At 36.7% G+C, this 23,127-nt stretch overlaps 1 protein-coding gene across 1 annotated transcript in view; it reads right to left on the reverse strand.

Moving 5' to 3' along the window:
* The window catches only part of KPNA3 (karyopherin subunit alpha 3), a 108,087-nt gene that overhangs the window by 44,059 nt on the left and 40,901 nt on the right, over positions 1-23,127 (reverse strand). The window contains exon 2 of the mRNA XM_032403071.1: positions 12,013-12,057. Coding sequence (XP_032258962.1) covers positions 12,013-12,057 — 45 coding nt within the window. The remainder of the gene's footprint in view (positions 1-12,012; positions 12,058-23,127) is intronic.

Raw genomic sequence — 23,127 nt, forward strand, 5'->3', positions numbered from 1 at the left:
CATTCATAATTTTATTAATTTGGGTCCTTTCTCTTTTCTTTTGGATTAAGTCTGGCCAGTGGTTTATCGATCTTATTAATTCTTTCAAAGAACCGTCTTCTAGTTTTGTTGATCTGATCTACTGTATTTCTGGTTTCTAATTCATTGATCTCTGCTTTAATTTTAATTATTTCTCTTCTAATGTGTGGCTTAGGCATCGTTTGTTGCTTTTTCTCTAGTTCTTTAAGGTGTAGAGTTAGTTGGTGAATTCGGGATTTTTCTATTTTTTTGAATGAGCCTTGGATGGCTATGTATTTCCCCCTTAGGACCGCCTTTGCAGTATCCCATAGGTTTTGGACCAATGTGTTTTTGTTCTCATTGATTTCCATGAATTGTTTAAGTTCTTCTTTGATTTCCTGGTTGACCCAAACATTCTTGAGCAGAGTGGTCTTTAGCTTCCAAGTGTTTGAATTTCTGACAAATTTTTTCTTGTGATTGAGTTCCAGTTTTAAAGCATTGTGGTCTGAGAATATGCAGGGAATAATCTCAGTCTTTTGGTATCAGTTGAGACCTGATTTGTGACCCAGTATGTGGTCTATTCTGGAGAAAGTTCCATGTGCACTCAAGAAGAATGAGTATTCTGTTGTTTTAGGGTGGAATGTTCTGTAAATATCTATGAGGTCCATCTGGTCCAATGTATCATTCAAAGCTCTTGTTTCCTTGTTGATTTTCTGCTTAGATGATCTGTCCATTGCTGAGAGTGGAGTATTGAGGTCTCCAACAATTAACATATTGTTATCAATATGACTCTTTATTTTGGTTAACAGTTGGTTATGTAGATGGCTGCTCCTATGTTGGGGGCATAGATATTTACAATTGTTAGATCTTCTTGTTGGCTAGACCCTTTAAGAATGATATAGTGTCCTTCTGTGTCTCTAATTACAGACTTTAGTTTAAAATCTAATTTGTCTGATATAAGAATTGCTACCCCAGTTTTCTTTTGAGGTCCGCTGGCATGGAGGATGGATCTCCATCCCTTCACTTTCAGTCTGGATGTATCTTTAGGCTCAAAATGAGTCTCTTGTAGGCAGCATATGGATGGGTCCTGTCTTTTTATCCCATCTGCAACCCTGTGCCGTTTTATGGGAGCATTTACGCCATTCACGTTGAGAGTGATTATTGAAAGATATGAATTAATTGTCATCATGTTGCCTGTGAAGAAATTGTTTTTATAGATTGTCCCTGTAAATTTCTGTTGTATATCACTCTTGGGGTCTTTCTCCTTTTATAGAACCCCCCTTAATATTTCTTGCAGGGCCGGCTTAGTGGTCACATATTCTTTCAGTTTCTGCCAGTCGTGGAAGCTCTGCATCCCTCCATCCATTCTAAATGAAAGCCTTGCCGGATAAAGTATTCTTGGCTGAATGTTCTTCTCATTTAGTACCCTGAACATGTCTTGCCAGGCCTTTCTGGCTTGCCAGGTCTCTGTGGATAGGTCTGACGTTATTCTGATGTTCCTCCCTCTGTACGTAAGGAATCTCTTCCCCCTAACTGCCCTTAAGGTGGTTTCCTTGGTTCTAAGATTTGCAAGTTTTACTATTACATGCCGGGGTGTAGGCCTGTTTTCCTTGATCTTGGGAGGGGTCCTCTCTGCCTCTAGGATGCAAATGTTTGTTTCATTCCCCAGATTAGGGAAGTTCTCAGCTACGATTTGCTCAAATACATCTTCTAGTCCTCTCTCTCTCTCCACTCCCTCTGGGATTCCAATTATTCTGACATTGGAATGCTTCATGGTGTCACTCATTTCTCTGATTCTATTTTCATGGATTCTGAGTTGTTTTTCCCTGGCCTCCTCTTCTACCTTTTTATCTATTATACTGTCTTCCAGGTCGCTTATTTGTTCTTCTGCCTCAGTTACGCTAGCTGTTAGATTATCTAGATTGAATTGGATCTCATTGATAGCATTTTTAAGTTCTGCCAATTCAGCTTTCATTTCTGCCCTTAGAGACTCTATGTTGCCATTAATTGATTTCTCCATTCTAGCCATTGTCTTCACAATTGCTAGCCTGAATTCCATCTCTGACATCTTGGTTATATCTGTATCCATTTGTAAATCTGCAGCATAAGTCATAATCTCTGAGTCTTTTCTATTTGGGGGGCTCCTCCTCCTAGTCATTCTGTTGATGGGTGTATGAGGGAATGTATAGAGTCCAAATTATTGACCAGAACTCAAGCAAGATGCACCTGTTTTCTTGGGACCTTAGGGTTGCTGGCCTCTTGTTTTCCCAGCCTGTCTTCTGGGGGAGGGGCCTGCCACGCTGTTACTCAGGCAACCCTGTTCGGGCGGAGTTGCCCTGCGCCCCTGTGGCGGGGGATGGGCTCAGCGGGAATCAGTTTTAGGGGCTTTTATTCTCTGGTGGCTTTCCCTGGCGTCTTTCCGCGTCTCTTCCACGAGTCAGAGCAGAAGAGACCATTTCCAACCCTCTGCCTCAGAGCAGAGAGACTGCAGTCTGTTGTTCTTCAGTGAGCTCTCCAGGCCACACTATCTCCGTTTTTGTCCGTGGTGCTATGAACTGCAGCGGCCTGGGTTGTGCGCCCCTCCGCAGTGCTCCCAGTCCTGCCTCCAGGTCGGAGCTCGTCTCTGCCCTTTGTGCTTCTAAAACCACCAGCCGCTCCCAGTTCGCCCGCACGACCCCGCTGCTCCAGGTTTCCACCCTGGGGGCTGCCCTAAAGCCCTTTCCCCGCCGCTACCGGTCTGCGAGTCTGTGCCCCGTCCCCAGCGTGCGAGGCTGTCGCTCACTGGCGGTGCAGGATCCCCACGGCCAGGCACCCTCCCGCTGCCATTTATCCTCCATATCTGCCCACGGAATCACGGCTCCCCGCTTCGTACCTCCAAACCAACCACCTGTGATATTCTGTTTGTAGAGATCCAGATCTTCTTACATCTCAGGCTGGTTTCGTGGTTGCTCAGAGTGGTCTGGTAGATATCCAGCTCAATTCCAGGGACCAGTTGCAATATGGTCCCCTACTCCCAAAGTTTTATACTTTTGTCTTTTACATTTAAGTGTAGGATCCATTTTATATATTTGTATAGGTATGAGAATGAGGTTGAGATTATTTATTTATGCCTATGGATTTCCAATTGCTCTAGTACCATTTGCTAAAGAAGCTATTCTTCATTGAATTAGTTTTGCACCTGCCAAAAGGAACTTCGGTTTATCTGTGTGGGTTTATTTCTGGGTTCTATCTTCTGTTCCATTGAGCAAGGTGTCCATCCTTCAGCCAATACCATGCAGTATTCATTGCTGTAGCTATTCCATAAGCCTTAATATTGGGTAGAGCAATTGCTCCTGTTTTTATTCTCTGTCAGGATTGTTTTAGGTCTTCTAGAACCTGTGCCTTTCCATAAACATTTTAAAATAAGCTTGTCTGGGGGCACATGGGTAGACCAGATGGTTAAGTGTCTGACTCTTGATTTGGGCTCAGCTCATGAGACTGAGCCCCGTTAGTATCTTGGTGAGAATTTTGGCATCCATATTCATCCAGGACAGTGGTCTATAATTCTCCTTCTTGGTGGGGTCTTTGTCTGGTTTGGGGATCAAGGTAATGCTGACCTCATAAGAAGAGTTTGGAAGTTTTCCTTCCCTTTCTATTTTTTAAAACAGCTTCAGAAGAATAGGTATTGGTTCTTCTTTAAAGGTTTGGTAGAATTCCCCTGGGAAGCCATCTGGCCCTGGGCTCTTATTTGCTGGGGTATTTTTTTTTTTTTTTAAGATTTTATTTATTTACTTGACAGAGAGAGACAACACAGGGAGTGGGAAAGGGAGAAGCAGGCTTCCCGCCGAGCAGGCAGCCTGATGTGGGGCTTGATCTCAGGACCCTGGGATCACAACCTGAGCCGAAGGCAGACGCCCAACAACTGAGCCACCCAGGCGCCCCTGGGAGATTTTTGATTACTGCTTCAATTTCCTTGCTGGATATGGGTCTGTTCAGGTTTTCCATTTCTTCCTGTTTCAGTTTTGGTAAGTTTATACGTCTCTAGGAATGCATCCATTTCTTCCAGATTGCCTAATTTGTTGGCTTTGCTCATAATATTTTCCTACAACTGTATTTCTTCAGTGTTGGTTGTGATCTCTCCTCTTTCATCCATCATTTTATTTATTTGGGTCCTTTCTCTTTTTTGATAAATCTGGCCAGGGGTTTATCGATCTTATTAATTCTTTCAAAGAATCAGCTCCTACTTTCATTGATCTGTTCTACTGTTCTTTTGGTTTCTATTTCATTGATTTCTGCTCTTATTTCATTAGTTCTCTTCTCCTTCTGGGTTTAGGCTTTATTTGGGGTTCTTTCTCCAGCTCCTTTAGGTGTAAGGTAAGGTTGTGTATTTGAGACCTTTCTTGTTTCTTGAGAAAGGCTTGTATTGCTATATACTTCCCTCTTAGGACTGCCTTTGCTGCATCTCAAAGGTTTTGAACATTTGTTTTCATTTTCATTTGTTCCCATGAATTTTTTAGTTCTTCTTTAATTTCCTGGTTGACCCATTCATTCTTTTTCTTTTTAATTTTATTATGTTAATCACCATACATTACATCATTAGTTTTTGATGTAGTGTTCCATGATTCACTGTTTACGTATAACACTCAGTGCTCCATTCAATACATGCCCTCTTTAATACCCATCACCAGGCTAACCCATCCCCCCACATTCATTCTTTAGTAGGATGCTCTTTAGCCTCCATGTATTTGAGTTCTTTCCAAATTTCCTCTTGTGACTGAATTCCAGTTTCAAAGCACTGTGGTCCTAAAATATGTAGGGAATGATCCCAATCTTTTGGTACTGGTTGAGACCTGATTTGTGACCCAGTATGTGATCTATTCTGGAGAATGTTCCATGTGCACTTGAGAAGAATGTGTATTCTGTTACGCTGGGATGAAATGCTTTGATTGTATCTGTGAAGTCCATCTGGCCCAGTGTGTCATTCAAAGCCTTTATTTCCTTGTTGATATTTTGCTTAGATAATCTGTCCATTTCAGTGAGGGGGGTGTTAAATTCCCCTATTATTGCATTACTGTCAATTTGTTTCTTTGATTTTGTTATTAATTGGCTTATACAATTGGCTGTTCCCATGGTAGGGGCATAGATATTTAAAATTGTTAGATCTTCTTGTTGGATAGAACCTTTATGATATAGTATCCTTCTTCATCTCTTATTACAGTCTTTGGTTTAAAATCTAATTTGTCTGATATGAAGATTGCTACCCCAGCTTTCTTTTGATGCCCATTAGCATGATAAATGGTTTTCCATCCCTCACTTTAATCTGGAGGTGTCTTTGGGTCTAAAATGAGTCTTTTGCAGACAGCATATCAATGGGTCTTGCTTTTTCATCCAATCTGATATTCTGTGTGTTTTGACTGGGGCATTTAGCCCATTTACAGAGTAACTATTGAAAGATACGAATTTAGTGCCATTGTATTACCTGTAAAGTGACTGTTTCTGTAGATTGTCTCTGTTCCTTTTTGGTCTACGTTACTTTTGGGCTCTCTCTTTGCTTAAAGGATCCCCTTTAATACTTCCTGTAGGGCTGGTTTGGTGATCACAAATTCTTTTGGTTTGTTTGTCCTGAGAGCTTTTTATCACTCCTTCTATTTTGAATGACATCCTAGCTGGATAAAGTATCCTTGGCTGCACATTTTTCTCATTTCGCACCCTGAATGTATGATGCCAGTCCTTTCTGGCTGGCCAGGTCTCTGTGGATAGGTCTGTTGCCAATCTAATGTTTCTACCCTCGTAGGTTACAGACCTCTTGTCCTGAGGTGCTTTCAGGATTTTCTCTTTGTCTCTGAGATTTTCAAGTTTCACTATTATATGTCAGGGTGTTAACCTATTTTTATTCACTTTGAGGGGGATTCTCTGTGCCTCCTGGATTTTGATGCCTGTTTCCTTCCCTAGATTAGGGAAGTTTTCCGCTATAATTTGCTCCAATATACCTTCTCCCCCCTCTCTTTCCTCTTCTTCTAGGATCCCAATTATTCTAATATTGTTCACCTTGAGACTATCACTTATCTCTCGAATTCTCCCTTTGTGATCCAGTACTTGTTTATCTCTCTTTTCCTCACCTTCTTTATTCTCCATCATTTGGTCTTCTATATCACTAATTCTCTCTTCTGCCTTATTTATCCTAGCAGTTAGGGCCTCCATTTTTGACTGCATCTTATTAATAGCCTTTTTGATTTCAACTTGGATAGATTTTAGTTTTTATTTCTCCAGAAAGGGATTCTCTAGTGTTTTCTATGTTTTTTTTTTTTTCAAGCCCAGCTAGTATCTTTATAATTGTTATTCTGAACTCTAGTTCTGACATTTATGTCCATACTGATTAGGTCCCTGGCAGTCAGTGCAGCCTCTTGTTCTCTTTTTTGATGTGAATTTTTCCATCTTATCATTCTGTCCAAAGAAGAATAAATGAGTGAGAAACAAAATACTAAAATGGCAAAAATGACCCCAGTGAAAAAGGATCTGCACTCAGAAAACTATAGAACACTCATGAAAGAAATTGAGGAAGGCATAAGGAAATGGAAAAACATACCCTGCTCATGGATTGGAAGAATAAATATTGTTAAAATGTCTATGCTACCTAAAGCAATCTACACATTCAATGGAATCCCTATCAAAATACCATCAACTTTTTTTCACAGATATGTAACAAATAATCCTAAAATTTGTATGGAACCAGAAAAGACCCCAAATAGCCAAAGGAATGTTGAAAAAGAAAACCAAAACTGGTGGCATCACAATGCCCAACTTCAAGCTCTATTACAAAGCTGTAATCATCAAGACAGGATAGCACTGGCACAAAAACAGACACATAGGCCAATGGAACAGAATAGAGAACCCAAAAATGGACCTGCATCTCTATGGTCAACTAATCTTCGACAAAGCAGGAAAGAATATCCAATGGAAAAAGGACAGTCTCTTCAATAAATGGTGCTGGGAAAATTGGACAGCCACAAGTAGAATAATGAAACTGGACCATTTCCTTATACCACACACAAAAATAGACTCAAAATGTATGAAAGACCTAAATGTAAGACAGGAATCCATCAAAATCCTAGAGAAGAACACAGGCAGCAACCTCTTCGACCTCAGCCGCAGCAACTTCTTGCTAGACATGTCTCCAAAGGCAAGGGAAAGAAAGGCAAAAATGAAATACTGGGACTTCATCAAGATAAAAAGCTTTTGCACAGCAAAGGAAACAGTCAACAAAACCAAAAGACAACTGACAGAATGGGAGAAGATATTTGCAAATGACATATCAGATAAAGGGCTAGGATCCAAAATCTATAAAGAACTTATCAAACTCAACACCCAAAGTACAAATAATCCAGTTAAGAAATGGGCAGAAGACATGAACAGGCATTTCTCCAAAGAAGACATACAAATGACCAACAGACACATGAAAAAATGCTCAGCATCACTTGGCATCAGGGAAATACAAATCAAAACCTCAATGAGATATCACCTCACACCAGTCAGAATGGCTAAAATTAACAAGTCAGGAAATGACAGATGTTGGCGGGGATGCGGAGAAAGGGGAACCCTCCTACACTGTTGGTGGGAATGCAAGCTGGTGCAGCCACTCTGGAAAACAGCATGGAGGTTCTTCAAAAAGTTGAAAATAGAGCTACCCTACGATCCAGCAATTGCACTACTGGGTATTTACCCCAAAGATACAAATGTAGGGATCTGAAGGGGTACGTGCACCCCGATGTTTATAGCAGCAATGTCCACAATAGCCAAACTGTGGAAAGAGCCAAGATGTCCATCGACAGATGAATGGATAAAGAAGATGTGGTATATATATACAATGTAATATTATGCAGCCATCAAAAGGAATGAGATCTTGCCATTTGCAACGACGTGGATGGAACTGGAGGGTATTATACTAAGCAAAATAAGTCAATCAGAGAAAGACAAGTATCATATGATCTCACTCATATGTGGAATTTAAGAAACAAAAGAGAGGATCACAGGGGAAGAGAGGAAAAAATAAAACAAGACAAAACCAGAGAGGGAGAGAAACCATAAGAGACTCTTAATCATAAGAAACAAACTGAGGGTTGCTGGAGGGGAGGGAGGTGGGAGAATGGGGTAACTGGGTGATAGACATTAAGGAGAGCATGTGATGTAATGAGCACTGGGTATTATATAAGACTGATGAATCACAGACCCGTACTTCTGAAACCAATAATACATTATATGTTTATTAACTGAATTTAAATTAATTTAAAAAATAAATAAAATCTTAAAAAATGGTATTGTACTTACAATTTTGATTTCTGCATGTTCACTGTTAGCATACATAAGCCATTGACTTTTATGTGTTAATCTTGTATTCTGTGACCTTGCTGAACTTACTAATTTGAGGAGCTTTTCTGTAGATTCTTTAGGATTTTCTACATAGACATTCACGTCATCTGCAAAAAGGGACAATTTTATTTTTCCCTTTCTAAACTAAATGCCTTTTATTTATTCTTCTTGACTTATGGCACTGGTTAGAATTGCCAGAACTGTATTAAATAAGAGCAATAAGAGCAGACACCCTTGCCTTGTTCTCAGATCCTAGGGGAAAAGCATTCGGCTTTCACTTAATGTTCACCATTAATTATGATGTTAGCTGCAGGTTTTTGCAGATGTTCTTTATCAAGTTGAGCAAGTTCTATCTGTAATTTATTTAGAGTTTTATCAGGATGAGTGCTGGATTTTGTTTCTGTATTAATGAATATGGTATGAATTTTCTTTATTATCTTGTTGATATAGGGGAATTCAGGCTATTTTAAAAAAGATATTTTACTACAAGGCCAAACAATTAAAACAATTATACTGTATCTGATTAGTCAAGTAGGGCATTTTGGTGGTGTTTTTCATTATGTAAGAACTTAACCAACCCTACCCCCAGATCTAATGACAATAAAATCCTAATGGAATATCTGACTGATCAATCACCAAGAGAAGATTATATAAAGTTTAATATAATGTGCTAAAGTTAAAAATGCCAGTGGCAGGTTTTGGACTGATTTTCAACTCATGAATGAGGCATTATTCACTCAACAAACATTTACCTTGAGAGGCGTTATCAGCTGTGTGATTTTAGGCAAGTTATTTAACTCCTATGTAACTCTGTTTACAACATGATATAAAACAGAAGTACAGACTTCTGTGTAAGTGTTGATACAAAAGTACTTACTTAAATAGGAAAGTAAGATATCAAGGAGGTAAAAGAAGACAAAAAAGTTCAAAAAAAAAAAAAAGAATGTGAGGCCAGTAAAAACAGTACACATTAATAATTAGATTTCATTCTTAATTTGACAGAGCAGATACTGTGTTATTCAAAGTATGATCCCTGAACTGGCTAAAATTTCTCAATTTGTTACAGGTCTGCTACAAGATACGAAGCTTGTGCCAGAAATCAACTATGAAACTAAACACATTGTTTAGTTCCATTATTTATTTATTTAGGCAGAAGGATTTTTTGGTAAAAGAAGCAGTCCCTTGTTTAATATTTTGACATAAGCTCCCTAATTTGGCACAGATTAGGACTTTTGAATAGTACTGCTTTGTCTCTATCGTATTTGTCTTAAAAGTTCAATAAATGATTTTTTAAAAGTTCAATAAATGATTTAAATATACAGAAAATTTTAAGATATCATAATCAATTTAATTCTTGAATATTAGCATTTAATAAGTACCAACTATTGGTCCAGAACTTGACTAGGCATTTAGGGATAGGCTGGGAGAGTGACTTGAGAGTACCTGGGGTGGGGGAGTGTGGTTATCACCCTCACTTTAAAAGATTACAATCTAATGCAAATGGGTAGAGCTAATCTATGAAACTCTGGAAACTAGCTTTCTTGTATTTTTCAAGAATCTCAATATCATTAACAACAATGCTGGGATTTTTTCCTCAATGGAGCTACAAAGACAGCAAGACTAGAAGTAGAGACAGACACTGACTATAAAGAGTAAAGGAATCTTCTCTTGAAGGGCTCTCCACACCTCTGTACAATCATATCAAAATCAATTAAGCTTGGTTTGAAGTTTAGGCTTTGCTTCAGGAATGGTTCACATTCTGCTGCTTAACCAGGGAATTCTGAAGTGTGAAGTAAGGAATTTCTTGAGATTTCTTTAATTTCATTTTTGATCCTTCTATAAGGATTTCTAGGAACTAATTCTAGTGACTGAAATGAAAATAATGTTATCTAGGAAGAAAAAGAAGAGCGAAGAGGACTCTAAGGTAACCAAAATGGATATTTAAAAAGATGTACTCCGACAAGCAAGAAATTTTAATTCTATAAATTAAGTACAGAAGACAGCACAACTATAAATGGAGGAACAAATAGCCAAATATAAATACAAATGAATAGCCTGAATTTATAAGCATATTAGAAGAGCTAGAAAGCTTAAAATAAGAGGAGGATTCTGAATAACACCAGGACCAACACAGAAGTTTTAGAGTTGTTTTCCAAGCATGAAATGTAGGGAAAAGTAAAGGCCCACATCTGCGGATAGCTGGTATAATGTTACAGATGTTTTACTCCTACTGTCTCTATTGAGGAGAATGAGCTTTACATGATGAATGTAAAAAACTAGACACAGAAGGACACTTACTGTTCTATTTATATAAAGTTCAAACTATGCAAAATAATCTATAATATTAAAAACCGAGATAATGGTTACCCTTGGGGGAAAGGAGTAACTGGGAAGGAGCCTTAGAATACAGGTAATGTTCTCTTTCTTGATCTAGGAGCTTATTATACAGATGTGTTCACTTTGTGAAAATTCATCAAGCTGTAACACTTAAGATGTGTTGACCTTTTTCTATGTATGTTATATGCTAATAAAAGTTAAAAAGAAAAAAAAGAAGCTAGGTCCGAGTGTTAAGATTGGCAAGGAGCTCACCTCACTCTCTTTATTAAGCTAAGGCTTAGTTTACGTCTCTGGTCCAAATGAACCAAGGATCTGAAAAAACTTGAAAATATGATTGCCAAATCACTGTTGTTAATCTGTAAGTATCTTTGAAGAGATTAAGGAGTTGAAAGAACACTGGAATTAGCAAGCATTTTTCAATTGTACTAAAGACTGCGGGGGGGGGTACATAGGGAGTATAGGAAAATCAATTTCAGGAACTATATACTATACCAATGAGCATAATATTGATGCTGGGTAAAAATTCATGACCCAAAGTAGGTATTTAATAAATACTTACTAAATAAATAAACGCACAGGTCTATTTATAGTTTTAGTAACAGGGAGAGTGTTACTCTCAGAATCAAGACCTTCCTTCTCTCTAAAACTGAAAAGTTTCAAGATGGTAATTTAATATAGGAATTTCAGGAGTGAATTAAGATCAAGAAAAGGATCTAACCTAAGATGAACACAAAGATTTGGAAATAAATTTCAAAATCTGTTTTTTTAATGGTCATGTAATATAGAGAATTAGTTATGTGTATTTTCTTGATTGGCAATTAAAATATTTGCTTCAAATAAAATGAACTTGCATGAATACAGAATCTCATGAAGGTTAACTCTAAAGTCCTCAAAAAAAAACCCAAAAGAAAATACAATAAATTTTAACAGCAGTTTCATTTAATTGGTAAGATAAAAGGTTATTTTACTTTTATTTTTCTAAAGTATCTTTAACAAGTACGTGTAACTTTTACGTGAAGAAGGTGGAGGAATCCTTTCTAGCCCAAAGAAAGAGATATTAAGAAACAAAACAAAACAGAAGAGTATCTAATTTCATCAGATGTGAGAATTTCAATGCTGGCACTAAAATACTTCACACAGTATGCAGTACCTCAATAAATAAAAGCTGTTGTAAGTATATACCATTATTAACTATTTAATGATATATTTTTATGCTGTGTGATTTAGGGATGACCACTAATTTGCTACAGTATTTTCATTATTCAAGTTATACAGAATTTTAAAATCAGAAAAACCTCCTAATTACCTTCTCTTAAATGTAATCACCCTTACCTTTCGCAGTTCAACTGTCACTTCATTCCGGTGTCTTCGCATTGTCTAAAAGGAAAAATAAAGAATACATAAGTACTGAATATTAATACTGCTAGTAGATAAATTAAGGTCTAAGGCGTTTAATATTTAAAAATTTTTTAGAAGTAATTTATTGTTAAGGATTAAGGACTGGTCAGTTTTAGATTTTAAATCAACCATGGAGTTTAAAAAGCCGAAACTCCTGTCTATTTTACTGGATATCTGTTGGTTAATTTTGTGGGGAGTGGGAGGTGGGACTTGGCTGCCTAGAATCCATTCCCCTTTCCTAACTGCACCCAGGTTTCTTTGGGGAATTATATGCCTTCCGCTGTGGACTGCCCTGATCGAACTCTTATTAAAGTATCTCATTCTCTCCTAGTTTTGAACAGGGCATGAGACCGAAACCATGCCAGCAGAACTTTCTCCCCCTGAACCTTGAGCAAAGTAGAAAGGAAAATAAAAGAAGGGTAGCACATTAATTTCCAAAGGAAATATCTGGACAAGATAGTGAATAATACCTATACCCTGGAGTTGCTCTATTCCCAGTTCTCAGGTGTCCCTATTCATTCTATGAACTACCTATATCCTTCCAATAAATTATGGTTTTGTTTAAGTTGGCCAGAGTTGGTTTTTGAGGTTTGCAACCAATGATTATCTATCTCAAATGATTCACATTTTAAAAAAGTAAATAACTTATTGTCATGGCCTTAAAACCACACGAAAAGGAAAATAAATTTGGGATAGCTATTTTGTATCAAAAGGCAAAGTATCCTTCTAAGTTTACTGAGAGGCTCTATCAGGCATGGTCTTATCAGGAATGACGGAAATGGTTAGATATTCCCTCTCCCCTTGATGTACTGATATGATGGATTATCTTATTACACATATAAGTATGGTACTTACGTTTTTGGATTTAAGGCTACATTAAGGTTACATGGTCATGGTATATTATTATTTTAATATATTGCCAGATTCAGTATGCTACTATTTTATTTAATAATTCTTTTGCTATGGTATCTCTGTCAAGTTTTCCTAAACTGCAGTGATAAATTAATTCTCTTAGGAAAAAAAATCCCACAAAAATCAAATTATAAACTTGGTAAAATATACTGAAATATTAATCTAGATATAACTTATGCTTAAATATATATATTAAATGTAAACAAAACTGCCAAACAAAATTCAAATTAGTAGCATTCATTTAATGTGAAGAAATGATGCACTGATAAAACTATTATCTCTAGTAGGGTTCAAGAGTAGAAAGACAGAACCTTGAATCTAATTCTATGTTTCTGTGTTTTGACTTTAATATGATGAATACAGACTGCTTCATGTAAAATTCATCATATAGAATGGTAATAAATGTTGAGCAATTTTCAAATACCAATATTATTTTGATAACTCTAAACTGTCTTGATTCACTTGAAGATTAGAACCGCACTACAGTTAAAATTTGCCTATATGACTATCTAATCCAACTGTTACTAGAACTGAGAAGGAAAAATATTTTCATTGCAATAACTACTACATTTAATTATTTATGGACTGTTAATAAGATGATAGGCACACAACAAAAAAGATCAGGCAACATATCCCTTACAAAATATGATCAAGTTAATGCTATCCTGTAATTCACACTAAAATACTTCAGCATCAATAGGAGTGGTGAGTCAACTTCTAAAGTTCCCTAAATTAGGAATCCACACTTCAAAGTAAGTTAGTTAGCATTTGAAGCATCCATATCAGAAGTTAGCTCCCAGTTAAGTAAGTGCTTCAAATACCAACATCTGAATTTAGACAATGGTTTGTTAATTAGTATAAGAGATATTGGAAATAACTTTTTTTCTTGCTGAAATGGAACTGTGCAAGATATACAGATTGACTAGGAATATTGTACATGTGTCTTGATTCTTATCTGTTTGCAGTTTAAGAATCTGGCAAGTCCAGCAGTCTGTCTTCAGAGAAGTTTTTGAGTCTAGGCCTCCCTTTGATCCTGTATCTCACCCTTTCTTGGAGGATTTTGTCATCTAATCCTAATCAGTTCTTTGTGGTATATGCTTATAGTTCAAGTTTTATTACAAGGTGGTAACTGCTTGCTAACACATGCTTGTATAAGTGGCAGAATTCTAAAGCTCATTATAACATAACTCACTGGTAGTAAAATTCCTAAGGAAAAAATACCTATCTCTAATAGTTAAAGGCCTCCTACTCACCCAAAAGTACCATATGCGTGTAAAATAGCCAAATGACTTAGGTCAATCAACAACAAGTACTGACTACTATGTATCTGATAAAAGTACCACTGAGTTAGTCATGACTTATTCTCTTCTCTGTTTGAATTACAGAAAAAGGCTCCATCTTGGGCCCTCTCCTCCCTAACATTCTTCCCAAGTGATCTCATCTACTCTCATGTCTTCAATTACTATTTGATGACCATTCTCAAATACCTATCTTTAGTTCAGTCTTCTTGCCTGAGCTCCAAATCTGTAAGTACTATATTCACTCACTCAACAAAAATTTACTGAATACATCTAAAATGCACCAGGCACTATGCCTACAACTGAGAGACAAGTATAGAATTTACAGTCTAGTAAAATGTCAGCAAACCGCAGCCTGTGGCCCAAATCTTATGGGCTGTTTTCTGTAGGAATGAACAGGAATGGTTTTTACACTTTTAGCTGGTTATATTATAAATACTATTAAGTATCCATGTAATATCCTTATTTTTGTCTCTGGGCTCCCAAAACCTAAAATATTTACCTTCTGTCCCTTTAAGAGAAAGTTTGCCAACAGTTGGTCTAGTGAAAAACACATTAGTAATAAGCGTAATATAAATGTGTTAAATGTTAAGATAAGAAAATAAATAAAGTTCAGTATTGGAAGGAGACATGATTAGGGAATCAGGAAACAGCTCCCTGAAGAAATGAAATATGTCTATATGTGTATTTGGGGGTAGAGGACAGACTGTTGCAAGGCCTCACATTTAGCATGCTTACAAATACCATAATAGCTGATCCCTCTCCTCCCTTTACTCCTCCCCTCCCCAAAAAACGTTCCCCCAAAAAACTACTCTTCCATGAATATTCCCAATATTAGGAAAAAGCACCACCATCCAAACAGTTGTAAGAACCCCAGTCTTAGGAGATCTGCCATGTCTGCTCAGTCTCTCACTCTTTGACGTCCAACAAGTCACCAAAAATAGGATTCACACCTTCTGGCTCCACTGCCATTATCCTAGACTACACCACCATCCTCTCACCTGGATCACCACAATAGCCTCCTAACTAGTCTACTTGGGTTGTCTTTCTCTTGAATAAAAGTTCTCAATTAAGTTTTTAATGTCCTATAATCTCCCCCGACACACACACACACACACACACACACACACAGACACACACACATACACAGTCACCAGGACACCCAAACCAAAACCCCATGGACAAAATTTACAAGATTGAGTGACAAGGTATCCCCACGAATTCTCAAATACACGCAGAATCTGGGTCAAATTGTCAAGTATAGGACTCACATGGTATCAGCATGTATACAGAAGGAAACAGAAAAGCAGAAATAAATCAGTAGGTAATTGAAGGACTTGCGGCCAGAAAAACCCCAAATCATAAATCACTCGAGTTTAGAAAGGCAATTTGCAAATAGCTACAAATGGAAAGATCTTTTTGTATACACCAACACTGTAAGGCATGATAAGGCTCTAGACTTGAAAACTAAGGACTGAAGTCTCCCTTTCTGGGCACAGCCCTGCACTGAAAAGAACTTGGGGGAGAAGAATCCCAACTGAGCAAGACAGGCACAACGAAGCAAAGAAAAGGAGGGTCCAGACAAAAGTGGGTTAATGAAACAGAGACTGATCTCAGAACACAGAAAGCTAAATACTTCTTATCATTTTGTAAAACTCCACAGAAGAAGAGGGGTATAGGGTGGTAAAGCCAGAAATACTATCCTGACCAATCCCTTGCTCCAAAAAGTTCAGGAAATGTAAATGAACAACAGAAAAGGGTTGAGATCAAATTACATGCCATAAGAAATGGGAAAATAAGGAGCAGAATGTTGACACTAAAAGCTTGCCACCAAAAAGCCATACCTACAAGACAGATAAAGATTATATCCAAGAAAATGTGAATAACATTCTAAATCAGAATTAGAAAAACTCAGAAATCAGGTGCTAAAAATAGGAAAGAATTTGAAGTAAAAGAAAAAAATTATTTCAGAAAGGAAACCTAACCAAGAACAGTCATGAGATTCAATACACAACAGATAATGCCTAAGAGATAAAGAATGTGCAAATAAATTTTTAATCGAAAGAAATGAAGGTGAGAAAACCTGACTGGCTTAGTCAGTAGGGTATGCGACTCTTGATCTCAGGGTTGTAAGTTCGAGCCCCACATTGGGTGTAGAGATTACTTAAAATCTGAAAAAAAAAAAGAAAGAAAGAAAGAAAGAAAGAAAAAGAAATGAAGGTGAAAATATCAGAATGAAAGTGACAATAAAGCTAAGCAAAGATCCTACATACCTATAATAAGGAGACCTCAAAGAAGAAAACCAAAGCAATGAAATAAAGCAAATACTAAAAACTACAATTAAAGAAAAAAAAGTCCTACAACTAAAAGCCTTTAAATGAAATATTGAAAGAGTACACCAATGCCTGGGACATTAACTGAGAGAAACCAATACCAAGATGTATTAGAAAACGAATGGATTTCCAAAAAGAAAAAAAGAAAAATGCCTTTGGACATCAGTAAAAAAAAAAAAAAAATGCAGTGATTTATTAGGTAGATATAATAAGTCAGTTCAACAAGGTCACAAGATACAACATAAAAATACAAAAATCAGTTGTATGTCTATATCCTAGCAATGAATACATGGGCACCAAAATTAAAAATACACCCAGTATCATTTATAATCTCTCAAAAAAAAAAAAACCTTACGTATGAACCTAACAATACATGTATAGGACATACATGTTGAAAACTACACAACACTGATGAAAGAATTCAAAGATCTAAAAAAATGGAGAGATATACTGTTTCATGGATTGACAGACTCAACATGGTAAAGATGTCAATTCTCCCTACTATAATACACAGGTTTAACACAACTCCTCTCAAAATCCCAATAATATTCTTTGTAGATACAGAAAATATTATTCTAAAATTTATACAGAAAGGCGAAGTATGGGGTGCCTGGGTGGCTCAGTCGTTAAGCGTCTGCCTTCGGCTCAGGTCATGATCCCAGGATCCTGGGATCAAGCCCCACATTGGGCTCCCTGCTCGGCGGGAAGCCTGCTTCTCCCTCTTCCACCCCCTCTGCTTGTGTTCCCTCTCTTGCTGGGTCTCTCTCTGTCAAATAAATAAATAAATTAAAAAAAAAAAAAAAGGCAAAGTAATTAGAAGAGCTAAAACAATTTTTGAAAAAGAAGAATAAAGTGGGAGGGACCAGTCTATCCAATTTCAAGATTACATAGCTACAATAATAAACACTGTGTGATACTGGTGGATCAAAGAAACAGAATAAAAAAAAAAAAAAAACAGACCTATACAAATATGCTCAAATTGATTTCTGACAAAGGGTAAAGGCAATTCAATAAAGGAAAGACAGACTTTTCAACAAATGGTGCTGGAACAGGTAGACACTGCTAGACAAAATGTATGAATCTTAATTTAAGTCTCATATATTACACAAAAATTAATACAAAATGGATCGTGTTTAAGTGTAAAACTATAAAGCATTCAGAAAAAAAATCTCTGGGTTCTGGAGCTAGGCAAAGAGATCTTAAATTTGACCTTAAAAGTATGATGCATAAAAGAAATAATTGGTAAACTGGACCTCATCAAAATTAAAAAACATTGCTCTGAGGAAGCCCCCCATGGAAAGGGGATGAAAAGATAAGCTAAAGACTGAAAAAAAATATTTGCGAACCACATATCCACTAAAGGCCTGGTATCTAGAATATATAGAGAACTCTCAAAGCTCAATAGAAAATCAATTAAATTAATTAAAATGGAAAATCAATTAAATTAGAAAATAGGCAAAAGAAATGAAGTGTATACCCTTCATCAAAGAGGATATACAGATGGCATATAAGCACAAGAAAAGATGTTCAATATTATTAGCCATTAGGGAAATGCAAATTAAAATCACAATGAGATATTACTACACATCTATCAGAACAGCTAAAATAAATAATCGTGATGAAATGTTTATGAGGATGTGTAGAAACTCATGCATTGCTAGTAGGATTATAAAATGGTACAGCCATTAGGAAAACAGTTTCTTAAAAAACAAAACATGCAAAACCATAGTATTCAGCAACTGCATGTCTAGACCTTTATCCCAGAGAAATGAAAACTTATGTTCATAGGAAATCTGTACAAAAATGTTTGTAGCCATCTTACTCAGAAAAACCCCAACCTGGAAACACCCCAGGTATCCTTCACAGTTTAACGAAACTATACATTGCCATAGAACATTACCCAACAGTAAAAAGGAACGAACTATTCAGACAAGCAAAAACTTGGATGAATCTCCAGGGAATTATGCTAAGAGAAAAAAGCTAATTCCAAAAGGTTACATACCATATGATTCTATTTATATAACATTCTTAAGGCAACAAAATCACAGAAATGGAGAAGAGATTAGTGGTTGTCAGGGGTTGAGGAGAGGCAGAGTGAAAGGGAGGGAGCATGGCTACGAATTGGCAACATGAGAGATCCTTGTGGTGATAGAAATGTTTTGTATTTTGACTGTATAAATATCAGTATTTTTCTATAGTGTTGCAAGATGTTCCCATTGGGGGAAACTGGGTACAGGGTACAAAGGATCTCTCTGTATTATGTTTTACAACTGCATGTCAATCTAGAACTATCAATCTAGAACTATCTCAAAATAATTTTTAAAAACTTTTTTAAAAAGGATATACTTCACATCAGATGCTGAGGAAAAGGGAAAAAAGAGGTCACAACCAATTTCAATAATGCACATAATAGGGAATCAATAGATAATAATGACTAAAAGGGGGGAGACTAAATAAAGTTAACCACTTTAACAAATAAACAAACCTTCCAAAATACCAAACCTTCCAAAATACCAAAAATAAACTAAAAAATAGTAAATAAAACAGATCACATAGAAAAATATACAGGAATAGGAAGGAAACAGGGTGAAGAGCTAAAGGAAACTAGGCACCCTTTGACTTCAGAACTATATAAAAATGAATTACATACATGTATGATGAAATTAAACTTAAAAAAAAGCAATTCCTAAAAGAATTTTAAAAATTAATTAACCTAAGTGTATATTCACTTGGTGACACAGTTACACTATCCCATATAACTTTTCTTTTTTTTTCTTTTTTTTTTTTTTTAAAGATTTTATTTATTTATTTAACAGAGAGAGAGAGATAGCGAGAGCAGGAACACAAGCAGAGGAGTGGGAGAGGGAGAAGCAGGCTTCCCGCGGAGCAGGGAGCCCGATGCGGGGCTCGATCCCAGGACCTGGGATCATGACCTGAGCCGAAGGCAGACGCTTAACGACTGAGCCACCCAGGCGCCCCTCCCATATAACTTTTCAACATAGTAATTTGACTGTATGTTCCCAGTCAACCCTAAAGACAAGGTAAGTACAAAGAAACTATACCATTTTCAGTAATCCTACTACTGGTTATAGTATTGAGATTATTATTCTGACACTCTTGTGTATGTATTTGGAACAAAGGAAATGAGTAGTAATGTGATACTCTAATTCTACCAACCCTGGTATCAAAGAAAACAAGGAATTTCAACCTGGGACAAAGGAGATAGAGATATATGATAGAAGTTGTTTAGTAAAACCCTACTTATTGTCCTGAATTTGAATCGGAAATACCAATATATGCAGAATACATCATTTTAAAAACATTCCTAGATCTGTCCACTTAAAATTCCTAGATCTGGGCGCCTGGGTGGCTCAGATGGTTAAGCGTCTGCCTTCGGCTCAGGTCATGATCTCAGGGTCCTGGGATCGAGTCCCGCATCGGGCTCCCTGCTCCTTGGGAGCCTGCTTCTCCCTCTGCCTCTCTCTCTCTCTCTCTCTCTGTCTCTCATGAATAAATAAATAAAATCTTTAAAAAAAAAAAATAAATAAAATAAAATAAAATTCCTAGATCTGTCCAAAACACTCAGAAGCTACCTTGAAGGGGCGCCAATTGGTCAAGGATGGTCAATTAGAGTATCAATAAAAATAATAACTACAATGGGGGCACCTGGGTGGCTCAGTCAGTTGAATGTCTAACTCTTGATTTTGGCTCGAGTCATGATCTCAGGGTGGTGAGATGGAGCCCTACATCAGGCTCTGAGCTCTGCATGGAGTCGGCTCGTCCCCACTCCTCTGCTCCTCCCACCCTACCCCCTCTCAAATAAATAAATAAATAAATAAATAAAATCTTAAAAAAAACAACAACACAATGAACTGAAACATACATATGATTCAATTCATGAATTCAGAGTATGAAAAAAACCCATATTGGTCATCACTGGAAGGTGCTAATGAACCACCTCATTGTTCTGAAAACTGATAAATGGAGAGAATCAAGCACTCATTTTGCCTTTACCTAAACAAATTTTATCATGAGGATAACCTAACCAGTTAATAAATAAGGGAAAGTTTCTGTTTAAAATAGTATTCCAGCTAATAAAGAAAGAAGGACAGAATTAGAATATCACCATTTACAACTCCTAGTAAATAATAAATTTAGGCAATGTTCCTCAATGGCTGTCAGCATTACAGAGAGAGACAATCAGACACTATCTGCCGTCCTGATGGAAAAGAAAGCCATCACATATGATGTACTCTTGTCCCCTCTGCCCAAAATAAAGCCTCCAGATTCAACTATCAATTTGTAAAAAAAATACAGAGGACAAATAAACATGTTAAATGACACTCTAAAAGGCAAAAAAAGTGAGATTAAAAGATTACAGATTAAGAGACTAAACTATAGGAAACTGAGGGTTGCTGGAGGGGAGATGGGTGGCGGGATGGGGTAACTGGGTGACGGGCATTAAGGAGGGCACATGATGTAATGAGCATTGGGTGTTATATGCAACTAATGAATAACTGAACTCTACATCTGAAACTAATGATGTACTATATGTTGGCTAACTGAATTAAAAAAAGATTGTAGGGGCGCCTGGGTGGCTCAGTCGTTAAGCGTCTGCCTTCGGCTCAGGTCATGATCCCAGGGTCCTGGGATCGAGCCCCACATCGGGCTCCCTGCTCAGTGGGAAGCCTGCTTCTCCCTCTCCCACTCCCCCTGCTTGTGTTCCTGCTCTCGCTGTCTCTCTGTCAAATAAATAAATAAAATCTTTAAAAAAAAAAAAAGATTGTAGATTTAAAAAGAGACTTCAAATTCACTCAATCAGAGTAAGGCTACAGATCTTTATCTGGATACTGATCCAAACAAACTGTTCAAAAATATGTAATATTTGAGAATACTGGAAATTTGAACGATTAGATACTTTGTTAGTTTTAAAGGAGTTACTGTTACTCTTAGGGTCAGGTGTGTGAGTGAGAGAGAGAGAGAAAGAGAGAAAGAGAATGTGATGATGATATTTATTTTAAATACTATGCATACATCTTTCTTAGTAACAAAATATGTCACTTCTGGAAGACCTCATACTTTTGAGTAGTCTTCTGTTTCATTAAACTGGATCCTAGCCATAACGGAAAAAATACTTTTTAAATGCATTGTTAAACTCACATAAGTACTAAGGGGGTAGAGGAGCCAGTAAAATTAACCATGGGGGAAGTTGTCAAAAGTAAATATGTGAAAGGGAAAGTATGAGGTTAATAATCTATTCACATTGGGAACAGAAATTAAATCCAGATTCTGACGCAGGGTTAAAAAACTAAACTTCTCATTTAGCCCGACCGCTCAAGATGGCCAAAATGGACTGTTCCTCAACAGATGCAAACCTTTTCTGCTTGAAAAGCAGTTCCATCAGGTTCTCAGGATTAAGGAAAAGTCACCAAATATACAAGAAAATAAACCACTATAAAGAGAGTCATAACCACAGAGTCAATGACAACTAGGAATACAGGTCTACCCTCCTTGGAATTAGAATACTAAAATTAAATTATAAAATATAAAATAACTATAATAAACATTCAAGGAATAGAAAAATGAAATTAAAATTATCAGCAAGCCAGAAGAAATGATCAGAAATGACCAGATTTGGGGGCATATGGCTGGCTCAGTCAATGGAGCCTGTGACTCTTGATCTTGGGGTTTTGTGTTTGAGCTCCACATTGGGTATAGAGATTACTGTAAAAAGAAAGAAGGAAAAGAAACAAAAGAAAGAAAGAGCCAGATCTGAAAAAAACAAACAGAACTTTGAGAAATGAAAAATAATTGTTGAAATACAGTACTATAACCAAAATTAAGATCTCAACAGATGGGTTTTATAAGTAGATTTGATGGAGTTTAACAGAGATTCAGTGAACTGTAAGGCAAGTCAGAAGAAACAATTATGAAATATAAGAAGCACAAATTTTATAAGTACAGAAGAAAGGGCAAAAAAACATAGAGGATATAGTAAGAAGTTACCAAACAGTACTTATTTGGGCTCCACAAAGACATTAGAGACATTGCACAGAAGCAATGTTTGAGAGATACTGGCTGAGAACTTTCCAGAATTGATGAAAAACACTGAACCACAGGTTTAAGAAGCCAAACACTAAGCAGGAAAATAAAAAGAAATCACAGTAAAACTGCAGGACACAAAAGGAAAAAACAAAAATAAAAAAGAAATCCTGAAAACAGCCAGGGAAAAACAGATTATCTTTAAAACACAACAGTCTGAAAACAGACTTTAAAAAAAAATTCTCATGATGGACATTGGGGAGGGTAGGTACTATTATGGTGAGTGCTGTGAATTGTGTAAGACTGATGAGTCACAGACCTGTACCCCTGAAACAAATAATACATTATATGTTAATTAAAAAATTTTTTTAAATTCTCTATTGATTTTATTCACTACAGATGGGCCTTATAAATGGTTATATTTTACAGGTCTGTAACTTTATTATGAAATTATAATTTTTAAT

This window comes from Phoca vitulina, unplaced genomic scaffold (genome assembly GCF_004348235.1).
Source record: "Phoca vitulina isolate PV1807 unplaced genomic scaffold, GSC_HSeal_1.0 scaffold5, whole genome shotgun sequence".
Lineage (NCBI taxonomy): Eukaryota > Metazoa > Chordata > Mammalia > Carnivora > Phocidae > Phoca > Phoca vitulina.